This window comes from Pan paniscus, chromosome X (assembly GCF_029289425.2).
Source record: "Pan paniscus chromosome X, NHGRI_mPanPan1-v2.0_pri, whole genome shotgun sequence".
Lineage (NCBI taxonomy): Eukaryota > Metazoa > Chordata > Mammalia > Primates > Hominidae > Pan > Pan paniscus.
In genome coordinates, this window is record NC_073272.2 from 70289109 (window position 1) to 70315251 (window position 26143).

General features: G+C 39.8%; 1 protein-coding gene across 2 annotated transcripts in view; it reads right to left on the bottom strand.

Annotated features, from left to right (window-relative positions):
• The window catches only part of TEX11 (testis expressed 11), a 380181-nt gene that overhangs the window by 83489 nt on the left and 270549 nt on the right, over window positions 1–26143 (bottom strand). For both annotated transcript variants that reach the window (XM_003820153.4, XM_055106718.1), the window contains 3 exons: window positions 16072–16196; window positions 11319–11404; window positions 10426–10482 (listed from right to left, as the gene is read on the bottom strand). In XM_003820153.4, coding sequence (XP_003820201.2) covers window positions 10426–10482; window positions 11319–11404; window positions 16072–16196 — 268 coding nt within the window. The remainder of the gene's footprint in view (window positions 1–10425; window positions 10483–11318; window positions 11405–16071; window positions 16197–26143) is intronic.

Consider the following 26143-nt stretch of genomic DNA (forward strand, 5'->3'; position numbering starts at 1 on the left):
TAGCAAGTGGGGAATCTCCCATCCCAGTCGTTGGAATCTGAATTCCAGCAAGCCTCGTCATCATGGGCTAAAGTGCTCTGGGGCTCTAAATAAACTTGAAAGACAGTCTAGGCCACAAGGACTGCAAGTCTTAGTGCTGAGCTGGGCTCAGAACCAATGGACTTGGGGGCACGCAACTTACTGAGCCACCAGCTGGGGTAGCTAAGGGGGTGCTTGTTCCACCCCTCCCCAACCCTGGGTAGCATAGCTTGTGGCTCCAAAGGAGACCTCTTCCTTCCGCTTGAAGAGAAGAGAGGGAAGAGAGGGAAGACTTTGTCTTGCATCTTGGATATCAGATCATCCACAGTAGGATAGGGCACTGGGCAGAGGCATGAGACCCCCATTCCAGGCTCTAGCTCCTGGATGACATTTTGATGCACACCCTGGGCCAGAAGAGAACCCATTGCCTTGAAGGGAAGGACCCAGTCCCGGAAGGATCCATCACCTGTTGACTGAAGAGCCCTTGGGCCATGAATAATCAGCAGTTATCCCAAGTAGCACACTGTGGGCCTTGGGTGAAACTCTGAGATGTGCTGGCTTCAGGTGAGATCCACCACATTCCCAGCTATGGCAGCTATGGTGAGAGACTCCTTCTGCTTGAGAAAAGCAGAGGGAAAAGTAAAGAGGACTTTGTCTTATGCCTTAGGTACCAGCTCAGCCACAGTAGGGTAGAGCATCAAGCGGGATCTCAGGATCCCCAATTCTAGGCCTTGGCTCTTGAGTGGTATTTCTGGACCTGCCTTGGGCCAGAGGGGAGCCCACTGCCCTGAAAGGTGAAATAAGGCCTGGCAGCATTTACCACAAGGTGACTGAAGAGTCCTCAGGCTTTAAGTGAACATCAGCGGTAGGCTGGCAGTACTCCCCATGGGCCTGTGGAAGTGGGAGGGAAGAGTGGGAAGGACTGTGTCTCATGGTTTGACAGCCAGCTCAGCCACAGTAGAAGAGAACATCTGAGCTAGACTTCTAAGGTTTTTGACTGCCGTCCCTGGCTCCTGGACAGCTTCTCTGGACTCACCTGGGGCCTGGGGGAACTTGCTGCCCTGAAGAGGACACAGGACTAGCTGGTTTCACCACTTGCTGATTGCAGAGCCCTAAGGCCTTGAACCAACAACATAGGTGGTAGTCAGGTAGTGCTTACAGTGGGCCTTGGGTGAGAACCAGGGCTGTGTTGGCTTCAAGTCTGACCCAGTGCAGTTCTAGTGGTAATGGCCATAGGGGTGCTTGTATCAACATACCCCCAATGCCAGACAATTCAGGAGAGAGTGAGAGAGAGAGACAGAGAAAGAGCGAGAGAGAGAGAGAGAGACTCCGTTTGTTTGGGGGAAAGTAAGGGAAGAGAACAAGAGTTTCTGCTTGGTAATCTAGAGAATTCTTCCGGACCTTATTCAAAACCACCAAGGTAGTACCTCTATGAGTCTCCAAGAACTATAGCATTACTGGGCTTGTGGTGTCCCCTAATGCAGATACAGCTTAGATCACAGCACCCAAGTACTTTTAAATATCACGAAAGCCCTCCCAAGAAGGACAGGTACAAATAAGCCCAGAATGCAAAGACTACAATAATACTAATTATTCAGTGCCCAGATACTGATGAACACCCAGAAGCATCAAGACCACCCAGGAAAACATGATGTCACCAAATGAACTAAATAAGACACCAGGGACCAGTTCTGGAGAAACAGAGGTATGTGACCATTCAGAAAGAGAATTCAAAATAGCTGTTTTGAGGAAATTCAAATTCAAAATAACAGAGAAGAAATTCAGAACTCTATCACATAAATTTAACAAAGAAATTAAAATAATTAAGAATCAAGCAGAAATTCTGGAGTTGAAAAATGCAATTGAAGAATATATCAGAGTTTCTAAATAGTAGAACTGATCAGGCAGAAGAAATAACTAGTTAGCTCAAAGACACACTATTTGAAAACACACGGTGAGAGGAAAAAAGAAAAAAGAATTTAAAAATGATGCACAGCTACAAGATCTAGAAGACAGTTTTAAAAGAGCAAATGTAAGAGTTAATGGCCTTGAAGAAGAGGCAGAGAAAGTGACATGGGTAGAAAGTTTCTTAAAGGGATAATAATAGAAAACTAGAGAAATCTAGAGAAAGATATCAATATCCAAGTACAAGAAAGTTATAGAACACCAAGTAGATTTAACCCAAAGAAGACTACCTCAAGACATTTAATTATCAAACTCTCAAAGGTTCAGGATAAAGAAAGAATCCTAAAAGCAACAGAAAAGAAACAACATACAATGGCGTTGCAATATGCTTGGCAGCAAACTTTTCCATGGAAACCTTACAACTGGGAGACAATGGCATGACGTATTCAAAGTGTTGAAGGAAAAAAACTTTTACCCTAGAATAGTATTATCTGGCAAAAATATCCTTTAAACATGTAGGAGAAATAAAGGCTTTCCCAGACAAACAAAAGCTGAGGGATTTCGTCAACACCAGACCTGTCCTAAAAGAAATGTTAAACGGAGTACTTTAATCAGAAATGAAAGGATGTTAATGAGCAAGAAAAAAGCATCTGAAGGTACAAAACTCACTAGTAATATATAAATACACAGAAAAAAACACAATATTATAGCACTGTAAGTACAGTGTATAAACTACCCTTAAATAGAAAAACTAAAAGTAAAAGATGAACCAACCAAAAATAATAAATATAACAACTTTTCAAGACATAGACAGTATAAGATATAAATAGAAACAACAAAAAGTTAAAAAGTGAGGGGAAGAAGTTAAGCTGTAGAATTTGTATTATTTTTCTTTTGCTTGTTAGTAGTTAATTTGTTTATGCAAGCAGTGTTAAGTCATCAGATTAAAATAATGGGTTAAAAGATATTATTTGCAAGCCTCATGATAACCTCAAATAAAAAACATAAAACAGATACACACACAAAAAAACAAAGAAGTTAAATCATACCACCAGAGAAAAATCACCCTCACTAAAAGGAAGACAGGACAGAAGGAAAGAAGGAAGAGATAGTCAGTACATCAAAGAGATATGTGCACTCCCATGTTTGTTGCAGCACTATTCACAATAGCCAAGATTCAGAAGCAACCCAAGTGTCCATCAACAGATGAATGGATAAAGGAAATGTGGTACATATACACAATGGAGGACTATTCGGCCATAGAAAATAATTGAGATCCTGTCATTTTCAACAACTGGGATGGAACTGGAGGTCATTATGTTAAATGAAATAAGCCAGGCACAGAAAGACAAACTTCACATGTTCTCACTTATTTGTGGGAGCCAAAAATTGAAACAATTTAACTCATGGAGATAGAGAGTAGAACGATGGTTACCAGAGGCTGGGAAGGGTTGTGGGGGGTAGAAGGAAGTGAGGATGGTTAATGGGTACAAAGAAATAGTTAGGAAGAATGTATAAGAGCTAGTATTTTCTAGCACAACTAGGTGACTATAGTAAAAAGTAATTTAATTATACATTTAAAAACAACTAAAAGTGTATAATCAATAAATGTTTGAGGTGATGGATACCCCATGTACCCTGAAGTGATTATTACACATTGTATGCTTGTATCAAAATATCACATGTAGCCCATAAATATATACATCTACTATGTACCCAGAAAAAATTAACAATTAAATTAAAAGAAAGAAAACCTCTCAGACAAAGAAAGTTGAAGGAATTTGTTGCCAGTAGATTTCCTTGTAAGAAATGTTAAAAGAAGTTATTTAGAGAGAAGGAAAATGATATAGGTCAGAAACTCAGATCTACATAAAGATAGGAAAAGCATCAAAAGAAGAATAAGTGAAGGTTTTATATATATATATCATTATATATACATATATATCATTATATATTATATGTAATACATATACACATATATGTATATACACATATATAATACATGTATACACATATACAATACATATATATACATTATATATATATAATGAGATACTACTCAGCCATAAAAGGAAAGAAACCATGTCTTTTGCAGAAGCATGGATAGAACTGGAGGCCATTATCTTAAGTGAAATAACCCAGAAGCAGAAAGTCAAATGCCACATCTCAAGTATAAGTGGGAGCTAAATAATGTGTATACATGGACACAGAAAGGGATAAAATAGACATTGGAGACTTGGAAGGATGGGAAGGATGGTGGAGGAAAATAATCCTGAAAGCTGAAATACCCATGATGAAGCCTTGGGTGATACTGGAAAAACACTCTAATTGGGAGGGCAGTGCCCAGAAAAACTCCATAATAAAATGGAAGTGGTTTATACATGATCATGCTACCTGTGAATGCAAGGAGGAGGTACTCATGAGCAGAGTCTCATTTCCCCTAGGACTGACTTTGGAAATGCATGAGGAGCTGCTGGATTCTATTGTCATTGGGACAGTGCCCTATAAACAGTTCTCAACTGATTGACAAAGAGCTGCTTAATTTATGCATGGCATTTCCAAGGTGAACAAACAATATTCTGTTTGGAAGGCTACCATCTGATCAAAGAAGGTAAAAACAAATCATCTTAGCAGGCAGAACTGCATGCTGTTTTCCTAGCAGTGAAGGAAGAATTGAACAGTGGTAAAAGCCCCTGTGTTTGGGTTTTGACTGACTCATTGGCAGTGGCCAATGACCTGGCCATGTAGTCTTACAGAAGGCAAATGGAAAACTGGTCCATTAACAGGATGTTTGTATGGTGTATGACTCTATGGAAAATTACTATGGAAATCTGAGAGGTGCATTAATGTAGGACATGTTGATATCCATCAGAAGAATCCCCTTCCAGGTTTGGAAGGTGATGAGAATCAACAAGTGGATATCTCTGTGTGCTCCCTTGAGGCGGCCCCCTGGGTCCACGAAATTAGTGGGCATCTGGGGACTCAGCAAAAAGAAATGGGTTGAACCTAGACATATTCCTCTTGTAACCTCTGAAGTTGAACCTGGACATATTCCTCTTGTACCCTCTGAAGCACAAAATGCCAATAACTGTTCTGTTTTCCAACAAAAGAGACAGAGACTTAAGATGGCTATGTGGCAGATTCCTCACGGGGAAGGCCCTGAACACAGCTAGCAAGTCAGACTGATGCTGATAGCCCCAGGGTATGAGTTTCGACAGGAATAGACACTAACTCTGGATTGGCCTTTGCTTACGCAGTGGTAGATGCAAATGCTCAGAGTGTAATAAAAGAACTGGAACAGAATATACGGCACCAATTTGGGCTGCTGAGTCACATTTTCTCAGACCAAGAAACACACTTTACAACCCATAATGTCCAACAACGGGCAGAGATATATCCTCCTTGGAATAATAGTTAGAAAGGGAAGCCGGAACAAGCAATTGAAACATTGGTTGTCTAAAATGGGGGCAGACATAGGGATGAAGGACTGGCTTACATGCCTTCACAAGCTCACACTCAAAATGGGGGGTGGGGCTGAGGAAGTGTCCCCACTAGATAGACTCCTCTGTTTTTCTGCTGAGTCTGAGGAAGAGGAGTTGGGGAAGGATGCTAGTATGACTGCAATTCTTCCCAAGGGTGTAGGACACTGGCATGATGACAATATTTTTTTTCTTTCTTTCTTTCCTCCTCATATCACCTCAACTTTATGTTTCCTACCTGATGAAACATGAGCAAGACCATGGCTGCAACTACAAGTGTTGGAAACAGGGCAGATTCCTAAGCAAGAAACCTAACTATATTTTTAAATCTTTATGTCAGAATTCCTAAGGGCCTCATGGGGGCAGGGTGTGTCTTTACCCTATCTAGCAAAATTGGGGTTAAGAGTAAATGCAGTTGTATTGCTTAATGGTCAAGATAGTCCACTAGTTCTGTATCTATATAACCCTACCTTATATAAATGGGAGTGGACTGAGGGGGAGGCATTTGCTAGATTAGTAGTGCTGCCTGTAATCTGGACCAGCACCTAATGTTCTTTCAAATGTGGAAAAGTTTGGTTATAAATAGAAAAAAGGAGGAATAGTAGATGAGAGTAAGAAATGAACAAATGAGTTATGTAGTAAGGGAAATCCAATATTACTTCAGTACCTCAAAAGAGTCTCAAAGCAAAAGATGATATTGTCTCTTAGTTCAATTATACCAGATGCCTGAAAAGGTGAAGCCATATATTGTGGAGACCACTCCTGCTTTTGGAATCTGACCAAACAGAAGCCTGGAAACCTCAGTAGCCTTGCCCTGGGACCTGGGAGACAATTTCATGATATAATGATGGACTGGACAAATTATTAATGACTGAATGGGACTCCAGTAATATGCCAGTATCTTTTTTTTTTTTTTTGAGACGGAGTCTCGCTCTGTTGCCCAGAGTGCAGTGGCACAATCTCGGCTCACTGCAAGCTCTGCCTCCCGGGTTCATGCCATTCTCCTGCCTCAGCCTCCTGAGTAGCTGGGACTACAGCCTCCCGAGTAGCTGGGCACCTGCCACCACGCCCAGCTAATTTTTTGTATTTTTAGTAGAGATGGGGTTTCACCGTGTCAGCCAGGATGGTCTCAATCTCCTGACCTTGTGATCCGCCCGCCTCGGCCTCCCAAAGTGCTGGGATTACAGTTGTGAGCCACAACGCCCGGCCATGTGCCAGTGTCTTTTAACCGTTATGATCCTTTTGTTATATGTGGGATCTGTGGTCAAACGCCAGGGATCTTTATACTGTGGTATTATACTGTGGTATAATTAGAAGTGTATTTGGTCTGAGGTTGCTGGCAAGGGTCCTAAAATCCTTGGGAGAAAAGAATGGGCCAAAGACCTTAGCAGAAACCTTACCAAAGAAGATACACGATGACAAATACACACATAAAAAGACGCTCCAAATCATACATCATCAGAAAAATACAAAATAAAACAATGAGTTACCACTGCATACCTATCAGAATGGTCAAAATCTCAAACACTGACAACACCAAATGCTGGTGAGGGCACACAGCAACAGGGACTCTTATTCATTGCTGGCAGGAAGGAATGTAAAAGGGTACAGCCACTTTGGAAGACAGTCTACCGGTTTCTCACAAACCAAACATACATAGTCTTACCATATGACCCAGCAATCATGCTCCTCGGTATTAATATTTACCAAAGGAGCTAAAAAGTTACCTGCACATGAATGTTTACAGAAACTTTATTCACAATTGCCAAAACTTGGAAGAAATCAAGATGCCCTTCAGTAGGTGAATGGATAAATAAAATGTGATACGTTCATACAATACAATATCATTCAGTGCTATCAAGACACAAAAATACATGGAGGAACCTTAAATGCATATTACTAAGTGAAAGAAGCCAATGTGAAAAGGCTACATATTGTATGATTCCAACTGTATGACATTCTGGAAAAGACAAAACTATGGAGACAGTAAGGGGTTGATGAAGGAGGAATGAATAGGTGGAGCACAGAGAATTTTTAGGGCAGTGAAAATACTCTGTATGATATTGTAATGATACATACATGCCATTATACCTTTGTCCAAACCCATAGAATGTACAACATCAAGAGTGAACCCTAATATAAATTATGGACTTCAAATGATTATGATATGTCAATTTAGCTTCATCAATTGTAATAACTGTAGCACTCTGGCGGGGAATGGAGGAGGCTATGCATGTGGTGGGGAGAGGGGATATATAGGAATCTCTGTGCCTTCCTGTTAGCTTTTCTGTGAACCTAAAATTTAACTAAAAAAATAAAATATTAGGGTCAGGCACGGTGGCTCACACCTGTAATCCCAGAACTTTGGGAGGCTGAGGTGGGAGGATCACGAGGTCAGGAGTTTGAGACTAGCCTGGCCAACATAGTGAAACCCCGTCTCTACTAAACATACAAAAATTAGCCGGGTGTGGTGGCGGATGCCTGTAGTCCCAGCTACTCAGGAGGCTGAGGCAGAAGAATCACTTGAAACCAGAAGGTGGAGTTTGCAGTGAGCCGAGATCACACCACTGCACTCCAGCCTGGGCGAAAGAGTGAAACTCCGTCTCAAAAAAAAAAAAAAATATATATATATATATATATATATAAATAAAAATAAAATATTAAACTTAAAAAATAAAATGAAATAAAAACTTAAAGCAAACAAAGGAATGAATATGAAAGTATTGGCAAACTCGACTAAGGAAGTTTACAGGAAGAAGGGTAGAACATACTATAAGACTGGCCGTATCAGTAGAGGTTTAACATATAAAGACTGTGGTCAGGAAAAGCAGCAGATTTTTCAGGGATAAATCTTAGAAGTCTGGTTTATATAAAGTAACTTCTTACGGTAAATTTTATTAATTTGAATTTCAGCCAAGCTAAAGTTGATTTCTTCACTATTTAATTCGGTGACTCCATATCAAATAATCTAGGAAGGGTCCATTAATAAAAATATACAGTACAAATAAGAATGAAGACACGCAAAGGAATGTATAATCTATTTAAGAGAAAAACTGCTTTTAAAAAATTTAGCATATGAGTTGTTAGTACTTAGGTAGATACTGCTCATTTATAACCACAGGAATTTTGGAACAGAAAAGGCCTATAAAAATTATCCAGTCCAGTTTTTAAAATTTTACAGATGAGGAAAATAAAGCTTAGAGAAGTTAAAGAAGTTGCCATTGCCTACAGTAAACCAAAAGTTATTGAAATAGCTGAACCTACAATTCAATTCTCTTGAGCCCTCTCATTGAATTATGCGCTTAAAATATTTTTTACAAGTTAGTCTAATCTATTTGTTAAATCAGGTTCTAACCTCTACCTGAAAACATTGCTAGAGGATGTTCTCTGTCACTGCATTTACTTGAAAACAATGAAGGTATATTTTAAAAAGTGTTTGTAATTTCTCATTAATTCAAACAGGATTCTCTCCCTTACCCCATTTCCCAATTGGTTTTAATGTGTGTGGTTTGACTGTATGCCACAATTATGAGAAATATGAAGCATCTTTAAGTCCAGTGCTGGAGATATAATAAATAACTAATATTCAGTCATTTAAATAAATCGAATGGCAATTATGTGTCAGATACTGCCCTAGGTTTCAGTGATACAAAGATAAATACAAATATAGTCCTAGCCCTCAAGGTACTCTTACAATCTAGTAGTTATCATGGTTTAGTCCTTTTTTAAAAAAGCTTCTTATTGTTGAAAACTTCAAAGATGTCCAAATGTTAACAGACAAGCATAATGAATCCTCATGTACCTATCACACAGCTTCAATAATTATTAACTCATCATCAATCTTATCTCCTTGATACCTCCACCCACTTCTTCCTCTCCCATATTATTTTGAAGCAAATTCCAGACATCACATTATTTCATCCATACATATTTCAAGATGTGTCTGTAAGAGATAAGCAATCTTTTAAAAAACCAACCACACTACAATTATCATGTCTAAAAGTTAATAATTTCTTAGTATCAGCAAATATTTGGTCATTATTCAAAATTCCAATTGCTTCATCTTTTGTTTGGTTTAAGTTTGTTTGAATTCCCTTCTAATGGATTTATGAAGCCTATAAAGAAAAGGCAAAACTTATAATATGCAATTGGGTAAAATTTGCATTATGAAAATGACAGTTATAAGTCATCTGTCCTATGTTACCTCAGTCAAAGATATATCCAAAAGAATTTATTTGAAAAAATATATTGCCTCCAGCTGCGAAAGTGAAGTAGAGGGAACTATTACAGAGTTCTTGTCTAAGCAGAGAATGCAGAGATGGGTGATATTTCTCTGAAAGTTATCCCTAATCAACACCCCGAGTAGAGTTTTCTTTCAAATAATCAGGAGGTAGTGAGATTTGTGAATGAAAAATTGGTGACCAAAGTCTTCAACGAATTGTTAAGTTTTAATATCTTATTCCAAAGATATTGTGCACAGAAATATATTTGAATACTCTCAGCAGACCTGATACAGAATCATAACCAACAAGCCATCCAGGTTATATGTTCTGTGGGAAAGTAAGAGATATGTCTATATTTGAGTCATCTGTTAAGAAAGGGGGAACAGATGCAATATCATAATTCTATCATAGATAACATTATTGAGGGCTTATTAAGTTCCTGACACTTCTAAATGTTTCACATGTATTAACTTATACTCTCGTTTCTCTGCAGATCACATAAGTCTTTTGCCTTTTAGATGTTTTAACTCATTGAGTCATCACAGCAACCCAATGGTGTAGGTATTATTATTCTTCCCACTTTACAGTTGGGGAAACTGAAGCCCAGAGACATTAAGAAACTTGCTCAAGGTTACACATCTGGTAAGCAGCAGAGCCAGGATATGAACCCAGGAAGACTGGCCCCAAAACCTGTATTGATCTTACCCACTACACTAAGTATCTCTTAATATATGATTTATATTGTAAGTTACTATAATTTGTCTAATGGGGAATACATCATTTTTGTTGAAATAACTCACTTATCTTCAGATTCCGGCATTTCAGCAATTTTTGGAAGAAGAAAACGAAGCAAACACCTGTATGACAAAGTAATATGGAAAGTGATTCTTAGGTTAGGAAGAAACATGTGTGAATGAATACATACCAAGTTACTAACCTTGATTACTCTGGGAGGGAGAAGTGAGAAAAGAGAGGGTAAAGGGGAGATTAATCTTATTTAATTTATATATATTTTATTGTTTTAACAGTTGCAATGAAAACATACCAATTTTATAATTTTGAAAGAGGAATTTAATAAAAGAGTTTTAAAACAAAAGCGTTGCTTATAACAAATTCTTAAATGGTTCCACAGTTTATACCATTGCTCAAAAACACCTGCTAGAACATCAGGTATGGTAAATCAGTCTTTATCTTTTTCTTTCTGTAGAGGAACTAGAACTGGCCTTTGGGTCTCAAACTGGGATCACTATTCTTTGAAGGGATCTGGCAGCATAATGACAAACTGACAAAATAAGGTAGTTGGTAAAGTTTTAAAACCTAAAAAGCTTTAAAAAATACTATCTGTCCTGAATGATTTTTAAATATTTACCTTACTGAAGGGATGCAAGTATCTCAAGACTCCTCTGACTCTTTTATTTATGTGACTCCATTTCCCTTTGGAAATGTGGCCTCAAGTGTAATTGACCAACAGAAGAACCACTCTAGAATCCTGCTGGTTTCTTATTTCTCACTGTGGCATTTTCTCAGTCATACCATTAAGTATTTATCAAGTCCCAACCTCACCCTCCTCTGCTTCGCTATTTTATGTAAAAGTTTCCTTGATCTCAATAGCACTATTTTGGCAAAGTTTATTGACTAAGAGCAAGATAAGCAGAGGAAATACTTTCTCTTCCACAGGATGTAGGTTACTTACTTTACAGCTGTAAGAACTTGTTCCTGGTCTTCTGAATGTTGAGCTAAATATTCCAAAGCTTTTTCTGCCACAATTTGTTGTCCATTCTAAAAAGGACAAATATAATACGTTAAATTACATCTCAAAGTGATACTGCAAAATATTATCTATATTCCTGTTCATTAAAGATAAGACAAATATCTAAACATGTTCATTTTGTATTCTCAAAAACGCTACTGCAAGATGGTAGAGTGAAGATACAACTCACTGACAAAAACAGAACACATTTGCATTAGCCCCGGAAACCGAATCCTCCCTATTCACAAACACTCAAAGCCTTGCCAATACTACCCTTAGTCCACTAGGACTAATCTTATTGTGCTCTTTATCCCCCACTTATTAGCAGTAAACAAAAGAACCCCAGATTGTCAGGTCACCCTCATTTCCAGCACTCTATTCCCAAAAGTCTCCATATATCCCCTCTTCTGTCCTCTTTTTCTATCTCTCCCCGACTCCTCCAACCCTTCCACTATGCTCTCTGAAATTCAGTCCACTTTCAGCAAAATCTCCTCTACCAGCAACCTCTTCCCTAAAAGTTTCCTCCATATTCTTGCTCTAATGGAAATCTAGGTTTCTGCCAAGGATGCTGCTTCCACTGAAGCCCTCTTAAGTGGTAGCTGTTTTTGCTCTCACTAGCTTACCCACAGGCCTGGAGATGGAGTAGGTGTCTTTCTTGCTCTTCATTGCCATTTTAAAATTATTCTCCCATTCTATTCCCTAAAATCCTCAACTTTGAATTTCCTATAACCAGACTATATCACCCACTACCCTTCATTGTTGCTGTGGCCTACTAGCTCCCAGGTCATTTCTTCTCATTTGTTGGTGACTTACTTATTGCTCAGTTATATTTTCCAAAAACTGCTCCTGTCTTAATTTTTGGCATTTTCTTTTTCTTTTTTTTTTTTTAAGATGGATTCTTGCTCTTGTCACCCAGGCTGAAGCAACCTCTGCTTCCTGGGTTCAAGCGATTCTCCTGCCTCAGCCTCCTGAGTAGCTGGGATTACAGGCGCCCGCCACTACGCCTGGCTAATTTTTGTAGTTTTTTTAGAGATGGGGTTTCACCATGTTGGCCAGGCTGGTCTCGAACTCCTGACCTCAGGTGATCCACCCGCCTCGGCCTCCCAAAGTGCTGGGATTACAAGCGTGAGCCATTGCGCGCGGCATATTTTCCGCATTTTCAATATATAGGTAGAGGATCCTCCCAATATTCTAGTTTCCTGGTTCCTGAAATTTTACTCTAACAATTACCTTAGCCATTCACTCCCACAGTCATTCACTAGACTCTGTCATTACTAACAATTGCAATCATTTCACACTCTCAGTCAGGGCTAGGAGTAGGGTGGGACAGGTGAGGTGAGTGAAGCACCTAGGGTGAAAAATTTAAGGAGGCTCTCAGTGTTGTACAAGTACCAAGCCTTTTCTTGTACCACCTCCTTAAGTTTTGTGCCCTAGGTGTCTCCCTCCCTCCCCCTAGTTCTCCACCCCAGCTCTTACTTTCACATATTCTACTTTCTGTCTACCGCCTCTTACCTTTCCAACTTGATACCTCTATTACCCTGACTCCAGCAATCCTTCAACTGCAGTAAGACCCCCAACCCACTGATGTTACCAGTTTTTCACTGTCCCTCATCCCCTTGATGTTCTACCGCATACCCAGTTTAAATTCCATGGAGACTAATTATAACCCCTCCCTTGTTCCTTGATTTTCCTGCCCTTCTTTTGCTTTATTGTATTCATCTGGCAAAACCTCAACTCTGATTAAGTCCAACTTTCTACTGATTTTGGTGCTTACATCCACTCATCAGCTGAATGTGGCCAGAAAAAAATACATACAACTACTTGTTTTATTTTAAAACTTCATGAAATGGCCTTAGTGCTACTGGCAAGCATATTGCACTTCCGTAGTCATTCACTTTCTTACTTTTCTGAATGAATAGTTAATACCTTATCCCTTCTTCTCAACTCCCTAATACCTCCTCTCCTGAGCTCATAATTTGACACTGAGAATGGTTGAAGAGAAAAGAGGAACTAGCAAAGGAGAAAGAAAGAGTGACTCATGAGGTAGGATAAAAATAAGGATAATGTGGTGTCCTGGAAGCCAACTGTGTTTCAAGGAGGAAAGAGTGATCAACTGCATTGAATGTTGCTGATAGGTCAAATACAATGAGGACTGAGAATTAACCACTGCAATTTACGATAAAGAGGTCATTGGTGACCTTGACAAAAGCAGTTTTGTTAGAGTGGTGGGGCAAAAGCCTGATTGGAGTAAGCTCAAGAGAGAATTGGAGACAGTAAATATAGGCAAATCTTTAGAGGAGTTTAACTACAAAGGGAAGAAGAGAAATTGGGGAGTAGTTGGTGAGAGAAGGAAGGTCAAGAGGTTTTCTTACTTTTTGTTTGTTTGATATGGGATAAATGAGCATGTTCATATGCTGATGGGAATAAACCAGTAAGAGAATAAAAAGTTGACAAAGTGAGTGAGAAAAAGGCAAGAGGTGATAGAAACAAGTGTGTAAGTTTAGAGACTGGCTTTAGGAAGGAACATGATAGCTAATCTATGGTGGCAGTTGAGAAGGCAGACTATGTGGTGTGATTCCTGGTGTGTGAGTAGAGGTGGTAGTAGGAATCTGTGGAAGTTCTCTTCCTGACTGCTTCAGTTTTCAGAACCTAGAATATCCACATTTTCTCTTGGGAGGTGGGGGAATGAATTTTGTAAAGGGATTTAAAGATAAGGTAGCTTATTTTAAAAGAAGAGAAAGCAATGTTTTGCCTGCTTAATACCCCACTCTCACTACCCTTGTCTAGACTCTCATTATTTTAAAACTGGATTATTATCACAGTCTCCCATTCTGTCCTACATATAATTTCTCCCCATTCATTTCCCCATGCACAACCCAAATTATTTTCCTAAAGCACTACTTTTACATAAATTACCATCAATATTTTCTTATTGTTTAGAGAATAAAATGTATATATAATCTTGTCACAGCTATTTCTTCTACTTTATCTCATACTCCTCCCCTATAGCATCAACATAATAATAAAAGTCATGGCCGGTGCAGTGGCTCATGCTTGTAATCCCAGCACTTTGGGAGGCTGAGGTAGACAGATCACTTAAGGCCAAGAGCTCCAGACCAGCTTGGCCAACATGGTGAAACCCCGCCTCTACTAAAAATACAAAAATTAGTCAGGTGTGGCTGGCGCACACCTGTAATCCCAGCTACATGGGAGGCTGAGGCACAAGAATCACTTGAACCTGAGAGGCAGAGGTTACAGTGAGCTGAGATTACGCCACTGCACTCCAGCCTGGGTGACAGAGCGAGACTTTGTCAAAAAAAAAAAAAAAGCCACTATTACATCAGGCAAAACATCTGGAATGGTGGAAACATAAGCCCTCCATCACTTTAACCAAACACTGTGTCTCTCAAGCCAATCACATTCCTTTCTCCATGTCTTGTTTATACCATCTCTTCCTTTAAAAAAACATTCTTACTTATGTAAATGCTACCCTTTCCAAAGCCCAACTTAAGGTTTCCTTCCACTGTAGAGACTTCCCAAATCAATTCTGGTTCTCAGTGCTCTCTTCCTACTCTGAATTTTGGTAATTTTTAACATATATATTAGCTATTTGGTCTTTATTCTATATACTTACATAGAACTCTATATTCTGTAGACTTACTTTCCTAATGCATGGCTTGTCTGTTCAAATTGACTTGTGAGGTCCTGGAGGAACATATTTCTAGCATCTAGCCCAATATCTTGCCCAAAGTAGTTGCTAAATACAGTTTGAATGATATGTATTTTGATGTTAGTGAGAAGGGTAATAGAACTCCTGAAGGAAGAAAAGTATTTGGCAGATGCAGATATGGAATGTATTTGTGCAGAATGGGGAAGAAGATGAAAGAGAGGAAACCCAAAGGCAATTATCTTTTTAAAGGAAGGTTTATAAATGTACATTTGATGTAGAAAGCCAAAGAGAGCTACTGGAAGAAATATGGAACTGTAGTTCTGATCAGGAAGATGGTTTTCCTATTTAAAGTAGTTTTAAAAAGAAGATAAACTTAATAGTTTATAAAGCACATTTTCAGCCATCTTAATTGATTTTCGTAACAATCCTGGAGGTAGGCATTATCTTTATTTTGCAAAGGATGAAATTAAGATTTGAAGAAGTTAAGCACAGATTAAATGGCAGAGCCAGTATTCAAACCTAGTCTAAGAGCTCCACAGATGCTACTATGCTTTTCCTAATTCAATATATTAATAAAACCAGAATTCTGTAAGTAACAAACAGGGGTACAATTATTTATTACTTCTAAACTAATACTATTTTGTGGTTATGAACTCAAAGGATCTCCAGAAATTTAAACCATTTTGTTCAAATTGATGAGAAAGATAAGTTTCTACATAGATAGCTATTTATTGACATGGTATGGCATTTTGAATTTGGAATTTCTTTTAAAAAATTAATGTTTTGCTATGTTTATTTTTATGTTGTTTTGAGCACAACTCTGTTACCTCACTGTTTCATTTACTTTAGTCTGCATTATAGTGAAATGAGAAGAAATAAAGCAGTTCTGCAACCAAGTTTGGCATGAAAATATGAGGCAAAACAAACAGTAAAGGTCTCTTCTGTGTCTAACTGATAATGATTCTATTAATCGTCTTTCAAAAAGGAAAAGGATAAAAATCTAGTAGATGAATACATATGAATTACCTCTAGAGCAAACTGGGCAGCTAAACTTAGAAGCATGGTAGGTGAACCTCTCTCTGCAACTAGATCATTATCTTCTGACTCTTCATCTGTTAATATATTCTCTAAAGTAATTATTGCCTGCAAAGCTGAAAAACAAGAAAAAAATTAAAAAATGATATACTCTAATCAAAGAAATTACATATCTATGGTTAATTATGCCACAATGAATTTGGAACTTATTTTAAGAACATTTTAAAAATATTAGTATTCATAAAGTAATGTGAGTTGCTAAGCTTTCAAGGAGGATTTGAACACCAGAAAAATGCCCAACTGAGCAACTGCACATGCACTTCTGTGAATTTATCTTACGGATATATTTGCAAAAGTAAACAAATACACATAAGGATGTTTATCCAGCATTGTTTATAAGAGTAAAATATGGGCCAGGCGCGGTGGCTCACGCCTGTAATCCCAGCACTTTGGGAGGCCGAGGAGGGTGGATCGCGAGATCAGGAGATTGAGACCATCCTGGCTAACATGGTGAAACCCCGTCTCTACTAAAAATACAAAAAATTAGCCAGGTGTAGTTGCGGGCGTCTGTAGTCCCAGCTACTCGGGAGGCTGAGGCAGGAGAATGGTGTTAACCCGGGAGGCGGAGCTTGCAGTGAGCCGAGATCGGGCCACTGCACTCTAGCCTGGGTGACAGAGCAAAACTCTGTCTCAGAAAAAAAAAAAAAAAAAAAGAGTAAAATATGAAATCAGCCTAAATTCCATCATAATTAATGGGCAAAACACACTTTGGTACATCCATAATTTGAAATATAATACAGAATAAAATAAAAAATTGAGTAGCTGTGTGTTATATTCCATTATATTCTTAAAGGTGGAATATGACAAGTTAAATATGTGTACTATAGACTTTAAGCAACAAATAAATATTTGTTCAAACTAATAAGCAAAAAGGGAGATAAATGTAATCATAAAAATTCAATTAATCCAAAATAAAGCAGAAAAAAGGAAAAAGAGCAAATGGGACAAACAGAAGATAATTAATAAGATGTTAAATTTAAATCTATGTGTATCAATATCTATGTTAAATATAAATGACCAAATGACCAATTAAAAGGCAGAGATAGTAAGACTGAAAACAAAACAAAACACATCTTTTAAATATATGCCACCTACAAGAAATACACTTTAAATATAAAAGCAAAATTGATTGAAAGAAGAGGATGGGATAATATACACTAAAGTGAAGGTAATCAAAAGAAAGCTGGAGTGGCTATATTAATATCAGATAAAGTGAATTTCAGAGCAAAGAATATTATTGGCAATAAAAGGTTATTTCAAGACAATAATCAGTTTATCATGAGGACATAACTCTGAATGCTTATGCACCCAATAAAATTTCAAAATATAAGAAGCAAAAGCTGGTAGAACTGCAAGAAGAAATGAACAAATCCACAATTATAGTTAAAGATTTCAATATCCTCTCTCAATAACTGATAGAATAGAAAATCAGCAAGGATTCAGTACACTTAACACTAAATCAACTTGATGTGGCTAACATTTATAACACATTCAACCCAACACCAGCAAAATGTATATTCCTCTCAAGTGCACATGAAATATTTACCAAGAAAAACAATATTCTAGGCCCTAGAACAAGTCTCAATATATTTAAAAGGATTAAAGTCATACAAAGTATGATCTTTGACTACAATGAAATGAAATTAAAAATCAACAAAAGAATGTTCTCTGGAAAATCTGCAAATATTTGGAAAATAAGTAACACATCTAAATAATCCACAAGTTTAAAAAGGAATCCAAAGTTAAATTGGAAAGTATTTGGAACCGAATTAAAATGAAAACATGACATATCAAAATTTGTGTATCGTCACTAAACAGTAATTAGATGATAATTTGTAGCATTAACTGTCCAGATAGAGCAGAATAAAGGTCTTAAATCAATGACCTCAGCGTTCACCTTTAGAAATAAGAAAAAGTAGAGCAAATGGAACTCAAAGAAAGCAGAAGAATGGATATGATAAAGATCAGAACGTAAATAAATTAAATAGAAATCAGATAAAAACAATAGAGGCCAAGGTAGGAGGATCGTTTGAGCCCAGGAGTTTGAGACCAGCCTGGGCAACATGGTGAGACCCTATCTCTACAAAAAAGTTTTAAAATGAGCTAGGTGTAGTGGCATGCACCTGTGGTCCCAGCTACTCGGGAGGATGAGGCAGGAGGATAAACTGAGCCTGGGAGGCCAAGGCTGTAGTGAGCTGTGTTCGTTTTTTTGAGACTCTATCAAAAACAAAAACAAAAACAAAACTGATAGAGAAAAATTAGTAAAACCAAAAGCTGGGTTCTTTGAGAAGATCAATAAAATTGACCTTCTACACTGATTGATCCTTTAGTTACACTGACCAGGAAGAAAAATAGAGAAGACATAAATTACAAATATCAGAAATAAGAAAGGTGACACCACTGTAAGTTACAAGTGTTAAAAGGATAATATGGGGGATATTATGAACAACTTTAGGCCCATAATTTCAACAACTTAGATGAAACAAATTTTTGAAAGACACAAACCACCAAAGCTAAATCAATAAATAATAGATAACTTGAATAGCCCTGTGTCTATTAAAGACATTTAATTTATAATTAAAAACCTTTGCATAAAGAAAACTCCAGTCCCAGATGGCTTCACTGGTGAAATCTACCAAAAACATTTGAGGAAGAAATAATATCATTTCAACACAAACTCTTCCAGAAAACTGAAAAGGAGAATATACTTCCCAATTCACCCTATGAAGTCAGTATTACTCTGATAGCAAAACCAAAAACATTACAGGAATATAAATCTACAAACCAATTTCATTCATGAACATAGATACACATATTCTAAACAAACCGTTAGCAAATCAAATTATATAAAAAGGAGTATACATCATGATCAAGTGGGGCTTGTTCCAGAAACACAGCATTGGTTTAACATTTGAAAATCAATTAATGTAACTGACTATATTAACAATTTTTAAAAAATTGACCATTTCAACAGATGCAGAAAACCATACAACCAAATTCAACATCCATTCCTTACCCCTCCCACCACCAAATGGAACTCCCTCAACCTGATAAAGGATATCTGTGAAAAACCTACAGCTAACATACTTACTGGTGGAAGACTGAATGCTTTCCCCCTAAAATCAGGAAAAAGATAAGGATGTCCACTCTCATCAGTTTTACTCAAATTTTACTGGAGAATCTAACAAGAGCAACAAAGCAAGAAAAAAATAAATTGCACCCAGATTGAAAAAGAAGTGAAATTATCTTTACCCACAGGCAACATGATTTTCTATTGAGAAAATCTGATGGGGCTGGTGCAGTAGCTCATGCCTGTAATCCCAGCACTTTGGGAGGCCAAGGTGGGAGGATTCCTTGAGGCCAGGAGTTCGAGACCAGCCTGGCCAACGTGGTGAAACCCCATTTCTACTAAAAATACAAAAATTAGCCAGGCGTGGTGGTGCATGCCTGTAATCCCAGTTTCTTGGGAGGCTGAGGCACGAGAATCGTTTGAACCCAGGAGGTGGAGGTTGCAGTGAGCCGAGATCATGCCACCGCACTCCAGCCTGGGTGTCAGAACAGGTCTCGAAACAGAACAGGTCTCATAAACAAACAAACAAAACAAAACAAAAATAAAATAAAATCTGATGGAATCTACAGGGAAGGTACTGTACTGCAACTAATAAGTGAGTTTACCAAAGTTGTGGGATATAAGATCAATATACAAGAAATCATTTGTATTTCTACATATCAACAATAAGCAATCGGAAATCAAATTTTTTTAAAATGCCATTTAAAATAGCATAAAATATAGTGTACTTAGGGATAAATCTGACAAAAGATGCAGAAGACAGGTACAATGAAAAGTAGAAAACATTGCTGAGAGAAATTAAAGACCTAAATAAATGGAGGTATGTAAGTTGTTCGTGGTTTGGAAGACTCAGCAACGTTGTTAAGATGTCAGTTATCCCCAAGCTGATCTATAGATTCAATGTAATACCAATCAAAATTCATTTATGCAAAACTTAAAATAATGATTCTAAAATTCATATGGATATACAAAGACCTTGGAATAGCCAAAACAATTAGAAAGAGAACAAAGTTGGGGTTCAAATTTATTACATAGCTACACTAATAAAGACAGCATGGGAATAGTGTAAGGATGGATTTGTTAAAGTTGACTTCAAATTTATTACATAGCTACACTGATAAAGACAGTATGGGAATAGTGTAAGGATGGATGAATAGAAGAATGGAATGGAATAGAGTCCAGAAAGAGATCCACACATATATGACAACTAATTTCTGATAAAGGCACAAAGGCAATTCAACAGAGAAAGAATAGTTTGTTAAACAAATGATGCTGGAACAATTGGATAGTCATGTGCAAAAAAAAAATTTTTTTTCAATCCATACCTTGAACCAAATACAAAAATTAACTAAAAATTGTTCATAGACATAAATGTAAACCTAAAACTGTAAAATTTCTTGAAGAAAACATGAGACCTTTTCTGTCACCTTGCAGTAGGCAAAGATTTCTCAACTACAATGCCAAAAGCACAATCCATAAAAGAAGAAAAATAAATAGGACTATGTCGAAATTTAAAACTTCTGTTCATGAAAGACGGTGTTAATAAAAAGAAAAAATTTGCAAAATACATGTCTGATAAAGAGCTTGTGTCCACTGAACATCAACAAGATGGTGGAATAGGACTTTCCAGCGCTCATTCCCCACAAGAACATCAATTTGAACAACTATCCACACATGGAAATACCTCCACAAGAGCTAGGAAAACTAGGTGAGAGATTGCAGCACCTGGCTGTGGCGCAGAAATAGAAAAGATGCATTGAAGAGTATAGGAACAACAGCTTTTTAATACCCATGTCACCCCTCCCCCAACCCCAGGCCATAGAGCATGAAGACAGATATCCTCCACTTAGGGGAAGAAGAGGAAAGTGAGTACTGGAATTTACCTCAGACCACAACAATGGGCTGGCGGCAGTAAAACTCATCACTGGGCAGGCCCCCATGGCCCCAGACTCCAGGTCATATCCTGCAGACCCAGGCTCCAGACCTGCCCGAAGGACTTGATCTCTAGGACTGCCACATCACCAGGCCAACCCCAGCGGATTCAGGCTCCAGACTGGCCCCAATGCTGGACCAGACCCATTAGCCCCAGGCTTTGGGCCTGTCCCAGTGCCATAGGAGTCCTAACAGACTCAGGCTTTAGATGCAGTCTCTATCCTTAGGACGAGGCTGACATCAGTAGTTCCAGGCACCAGATTGCTGCCAGTATGAAGCTGGATCCCCCGTAGCCCCAGGCTTCAGGTCTGCCTCAGCACTAGGCCAGCCCCACAGCCCTAGTCATCAGGTCAGCACCCATGGACCCAGCCTCTAGGCTGCTCCTTGCAGATATAGGATCCAGGCCTACTCAGTGCCAGGCCAGCCCCTGCAGCCCCAGGATCCAGGCATACCCCAGGTTTTCAGACCACCTCAGAGCTAGGTCAGCCCACACAGCCCCAGGCTACAGGCCTGCCCCAATACCAGATCTGTACCCCTGGCCATAGGTACGAGGCTGGCACTCATGAACACAGCCTTCACGCCTGCTTATGTCACTCCACACTCCAGTGGAGCCATGGTCCAAGTCTGCTCCAGCAGACCAAGGGTCCAAGCCAATTCAAATAGACCCTAGGGATGGGCTGGCCCCCATGGATCAAAGCCTCAGCACTTCCCTATGCAGCCAGGTTCCAGGACAGCTCCTGCAGCTCCAGGACCCAGGTCAGACCTCACAGACCTAGCCACCAGGCTAGCATACACACACCCATCCCCCAGGCTGGCCCCCACAGACCCAGGCTCCAGGCAGGTCCCCACAGCCCCACACGCTAGGCCAGCCAGTGTGTCTCCAAATAGCAATTTAGTACCAACAATCCCAGGCTTCAAGGCAGTCCTTGTGGCCCGAGGCTCCACATCTGCCCCAACTCCAGGCCAGCTCCAGGCTCTAGGACTGTCTCAGTGGCCCCAAGCTCCAGTAGACCCAGGGTCCAGGCCTGCTGCAGTAGGCCAAGGGTCTAGTACCACCCCAGTAGACCCAGGTGCCAGGCTAGCCCCCATGGACTGAGGCTCTAAAACCACCCCTACAAACCAAGGTTCCAGGCCAGCACCCACTGACCTAGGACTGAGGCCTGCCCTAGTCCTCAGGCTTGAGGCCCACCCCAGTGCCAGGCCAACCCCTACAGACTCAGGCTCCAGGCCTATCCCAGGGGACCCAGGCACAAGGCCCATTCCCACCTGGCTGGCTCTTGCAGATTCAGACTCACCACTTTAGTGTTTGGTCAGCCAATAGGGGCCTAAACTTCAGGCCAGCCCCATTGGATACAGGCTCCAAGCCCAATCCTTCAGACCCAATCAAGAAGTCCACCTCAGTGGATATAGGCTCCAGATCCAACCCCATGGACCTAGGCATCCAGGCCCACCCAGCTGCTAATCCAGGAACAAGGCCAGGCTGCCAAAGGACTCCAGGAGTCAGCACACATGTGAACCATGCAAAACAGCCTACCCACAGTTCCTTGATAGGCCAATAAAGTGCCTTCCCAGACTAAAGAGCTGCTGCACAGCAGAAGAAACTATCATCAGAATGAACAAATAAATTATAGAATGGGAGAAAATTTTTACAATCTATCCATCTGACAAAGGCCTAATACCCAGCATCTACAAGGAACCTAAGCAAATTAAAAAAAAAGAAAACCCACTAAAAAGTGGGCAAAGGACATGAACAGACACTTCTCAAAAGAAGACATACACATGGCCAACAAATGTATGAAAAATAGCTCAACATCACTGATCATTAGGGAAATGCAAATCAAAACCACAATGAGATACCATCTCATGCCAGTCAGAATGACTATTATTAAAAAGTCAAAAAACAACAGATGCTGGCAAGGTTGTGTGTGGAGAAAAAGGAATGCTTTTACACTTTTACACTGTTGGTGGGAATGTAAATTAGTAGTTCAACCATTGTGGAAGACTATGGTGATTTCTCGAAGACCTACAGGCAGAAATACTATATGACCTGGCAATCCCATTACTGGGTATATACCCAAAGGAATATAAATCATTCTGTTATAAAAATAATGCACACGTATGTTCATTGTAGCACTATTCACAATAGCAAAGACATATAATCAACGTATGCCCATCAATGATAGACTGAATAAAGAAAATGTGGTACATATACACCATGGAATACTATGCAGCCATACAAAGGAACAAGACCACGTCCTTTGCAGGGACATAGATGGAGCTGGAAGCCATTATCCTCAGCAAACTAATGCAGGAACAGAAAACCAAATACTGCATGTTCTCACTTATAAGTGGAAGCTGAATGATGAGAACACATGGACACATGGGGGTTAGCAACACATACTGGGGCTTGCTGGAGGGTGGGGGCTGGGAGGAGGGATATCATAAGGAAGAACAGTTAGTGGATGCTGGACTTAACACCTAGGTGATGGGATGATTTATGCAGCAAACCACCATGGAACACGGTTACCTATGTAACAAACTTGCACATCCTGCACATGTCCCCCTGAACTTACAAGCTGGAAATAAAAAAAAATAACATTAAAAAAAGATCTTCCTCAATAAAAAAAAAAGCTTAGGGACTTATGGGACAGCAACAAAAGGGCAAATATCTGAATTATAGGAGTTCAATAAGGAGAAAAGAGATATGAAGGTCTGGAAAACACATTTCAATCAATAGCAACAGAAAACTTTCCAAACCTGGGGAAAGATAAATATACAGGTACAGGAAGGTCATCAGTCTCCAATAAGATACAATCCAAACAAGACAACACCAAGACATATTATAATCAAACTGTCAAAAATCAACATAAAAGAGAGGATCCTGAAAGTAACAATAGAAAAGCAGCATATCACATATAAAGGAGTTCCAATAAAGCTAGCAGTGCTCTTCACAGCAGAAATATAGGCCACAAAAGAGTGGGAAGATATATTCAAAGTGCTGAAGAGAAAAAACCCTGCCAATTAATACTTTACCCAGTAAAGCTATCCTTCAGAAATGAAGGAGAGATAAAGACTTTACCAGACAAACAAAAGCTGAGGGAGTTCATTGCCACCCAGACTTGTCTTACTAGAAACTAACAGTTAGTTTTTTTGAAAAGATAAACAAAATCACCAGGTATGGTGGCTCACACCTGTAATCCCAGCACTTTGGGAGGCTGAGGTGGGCAGATCACTTGAGGTCAGAATTTTGAGACCAGCCTGGCCAATGTAGTGAAACTCCATCTCTACTAAAAATGCAAAAAATTATCTGGGCATGGTGGCATGTGCCTGTAGTCCCAGCTACTTAGGAGGCTGAAGCAGAAGAACTGCTTGAACCTGGGAGGTGGAGGTTGCAGTGAGCCGAGATGGCGCCACTGCATTCCAGCCTGGGAGACAGAGCAACTGTCTCAAAAAAAAAAAAAAAAAAGATGAACAAAATTGACAAACTTTTATTTAGACTAAGAAAAAAAGATAAGGCTCAAATAAATAAAACAAGAAATGAAAGAGAAGACATTGGAGGAGCCAAGATGGCCGAATAGGAACAGCTCCAGTCTACAGCTCCCAGCCTGAACCACGCAGAAGACGGGTGATTTCTGCATTTCCATCTGAGGTACCGGGTTCATGTGACTAGGGAGTGCCAGACAGTGGGCGCAGGTCAGTGGGTGCGCGCACTGTGCGCGAGCCGAAGCAGGGCGAGGCATTGCCTCACTCGGGGAGGGGGGAAGTGCAAGGGGTCAGGCAGTTCCCTTTCCTAATCAAAGAAAGGGGTGACGGACGGCATCTGGAAAATCGGGTCACTCCCACCCTAATACTGCGCTTTTCCCACGGGCTTAAAAAACGGCACACCACGAGATTATATCCCGCACCTGGCTTGGAGGGTCCTACCACACGGAGTCTCGCTGATTGCTAGCACAGCAGTCTGAGATCAAACTGCAAGGTGGCAGTGAGGCTGGGGGAGGGGTGCCCACCATTGCCCAGGCTTGCTTAGGTAAACAAAGCAGCCAGGAACTCCAACTGGGTGGAGCCCACCACAGTTCAAGGAAGCCTGCATGCCTCTGTAGGCTCCACCTCTGGGGGCAGGGCACAGACAAACAAAAAGACAGCAGTAACCTCTGCAGACTTAAATGTCCCTGTCTGACAGCTTTGAAGAGAGCAGGGGTTCTCCCAGTACACAGCTGGAGATCTGAGAATGGGCAGACTGCCTCCTCAAGTGGGTCCCTGACCCCTGACCCCCAAGCAGCCTAACTGGGAGGCACCCCCCAGCAGCGGCAGACTGACACCTCACACTGCAGGGTACTCCAACAGACCTGCAGCTGAGGGTCCTGTCTGTTAGAAGGAAAACTAACAAACAGAAAGGACAGCCACACTAAAAACCCATCTGTACATCACCATCATCAAAGACCAAAAGTAGATAAAACCACAAAGATGGGGAAAAAACAGAACAGAAAAACTGGAAACTCTAAAAATCAGAGCGCCTCTCCTCCTCCAAAGGAACGCAGCTCCTCACCAGCAACAGAACAAAGCTGGACGGAGAAGGACTTTGACGAGCTGAGAGAAGAAGACTTCAGACGATCAAACTACTCTGAGCTACGGGAGGACATTGAAACCAAAGGCAAAGAAGTTGAAAACTTTGAAAAAAATTTAGAAGAATGTATAACTAGAATAACCAATACAGAGAAGTGCTTAAAGGAGCTGATGGAGCTGAAAACCAAGGCTCGAGAACTACGTGAAGAATGCAGAAGCCTCAGGAGCGATGCGATCAACTGGAAGAAAGGGTATCAGCAATGGAAGATGAAATGAATGAAATGAAGTGAGAAGGGAAGTTTAGAGAAAAAAGAATAAAAAGAAATGAGCAAAGCCTCCAAGAAATATGGGACTATGTGAAAAGACCAAATCTACGTCTGCTTGGTGTACCTGAAAGTGATGGGGAGAATGGAACCAAGTTGGAAAACACTCTGCAGG